Genomic DNA, 897 nt, shown 5'->3' on the forward strand with positions numbered 1-897 from the left:
ATATAAGAGAAGTCAAGGAAAGAGAAGAGGTAGGCATTTAAGCAGATAATTCTACAGTTTTCTTTAAATTTGTGTTAAATAGTTGTAGTATTCTACTCACCACCACTGCACAGAGGTTATATTTAGGATGTTTCCGAAAAATTGGACAAATATAAGGAGTAAGGTCCAAGTTAGTGAGTGGGTAATGAATATCTGTTCTCAGTTTCCTTTTCGTTATACCCAAAATGTCAAACCTGGAGAGAGAATAAGTGTGTGAAATATAAAGTAAGCTTATGAACCACTCATAAATGAAGTTCACATACTTTGATAAATTCCAAATAAAGTTAAAAATAATTTCTTAGAAAGATTATTTGGTGCAGACCTATACATAAATATTTGTTGTCATCTACATACGAGGCCAGACAATTAACTTGGCAAACTCATCCTAGAAAAAGTTCTACATACCTCATTGCTGAATATCACTACAGTCACCTTCAAAGTACTCCCCTTGGGAAGCTATGCTCTGACACAAGTGCCTAGTCCACCCTTCAAATCAATTTTGGAACTCGTTTTCTGGAATGGCCATCAGAGCTGTCATCGTATTATCCTTGATGTCCTGAATGTCATCAAAATGTCTTACTTTCAATATTTCCTTTAACTTCAGGTAAAGAAAGAAGTCATTGGGGGCCAGATCAGGTAAGTAGGGAGGGTTTTCCAATACAGTTATTTGTTTACTGGCTTAAAACTCTCCCTCACAGACAGTGTCGTGTGAACTGGTGCATTGTCGTGATGCAAGAGCCATGAATTGTTGGCGAAAAATTCAGGTCGTTTTCATCTAACTTTTTCACGCAGCCTTTTCAGCACTTCCAAATAGTAAACTTGATTAACTGTTTGTCCAGTTGGCACAAAATTCATAAT

General features: G+C 36.5%; 1 protein-coding gene across 1 annotated transcript in view; it reads right to left on the bottom strand.

The window, feature by feature from the left end:
• USP50 (ubiquitin specific peptidase 50) overlaps positions 1-897 on the bottom strand; it is a 30,428-nt gene that overhangs the window by 21,503 nt on the left and 8,028 nt on the right. Inside the window, exon 6 of the mRNA XM_019664808.1 lies at positions 101-233. Coding sequence (XP_019520353.1) covers positions 101-233 — 133 coding nt within the window. The remainder of the gene's footprint in view (positions 1-100; positions 234-897) is intronic.

The sequence above is a fragment of the Hipposideros armiger genome, unplaced genomic scaffold (genome assembly GCF_001890085.2).
Source record: "Hipposideros armiger isolate ML-2016 unplaced genomic scaffold, ASM189008v1 scaffold_12, whole genome shotgun sequence".
Lineage (NCBI taxonomy): Eukaryota > Metazoa > Chordata > Mammalia > Chiroptera > Hipposideridae > Hipposideros > Hipposideros armiger.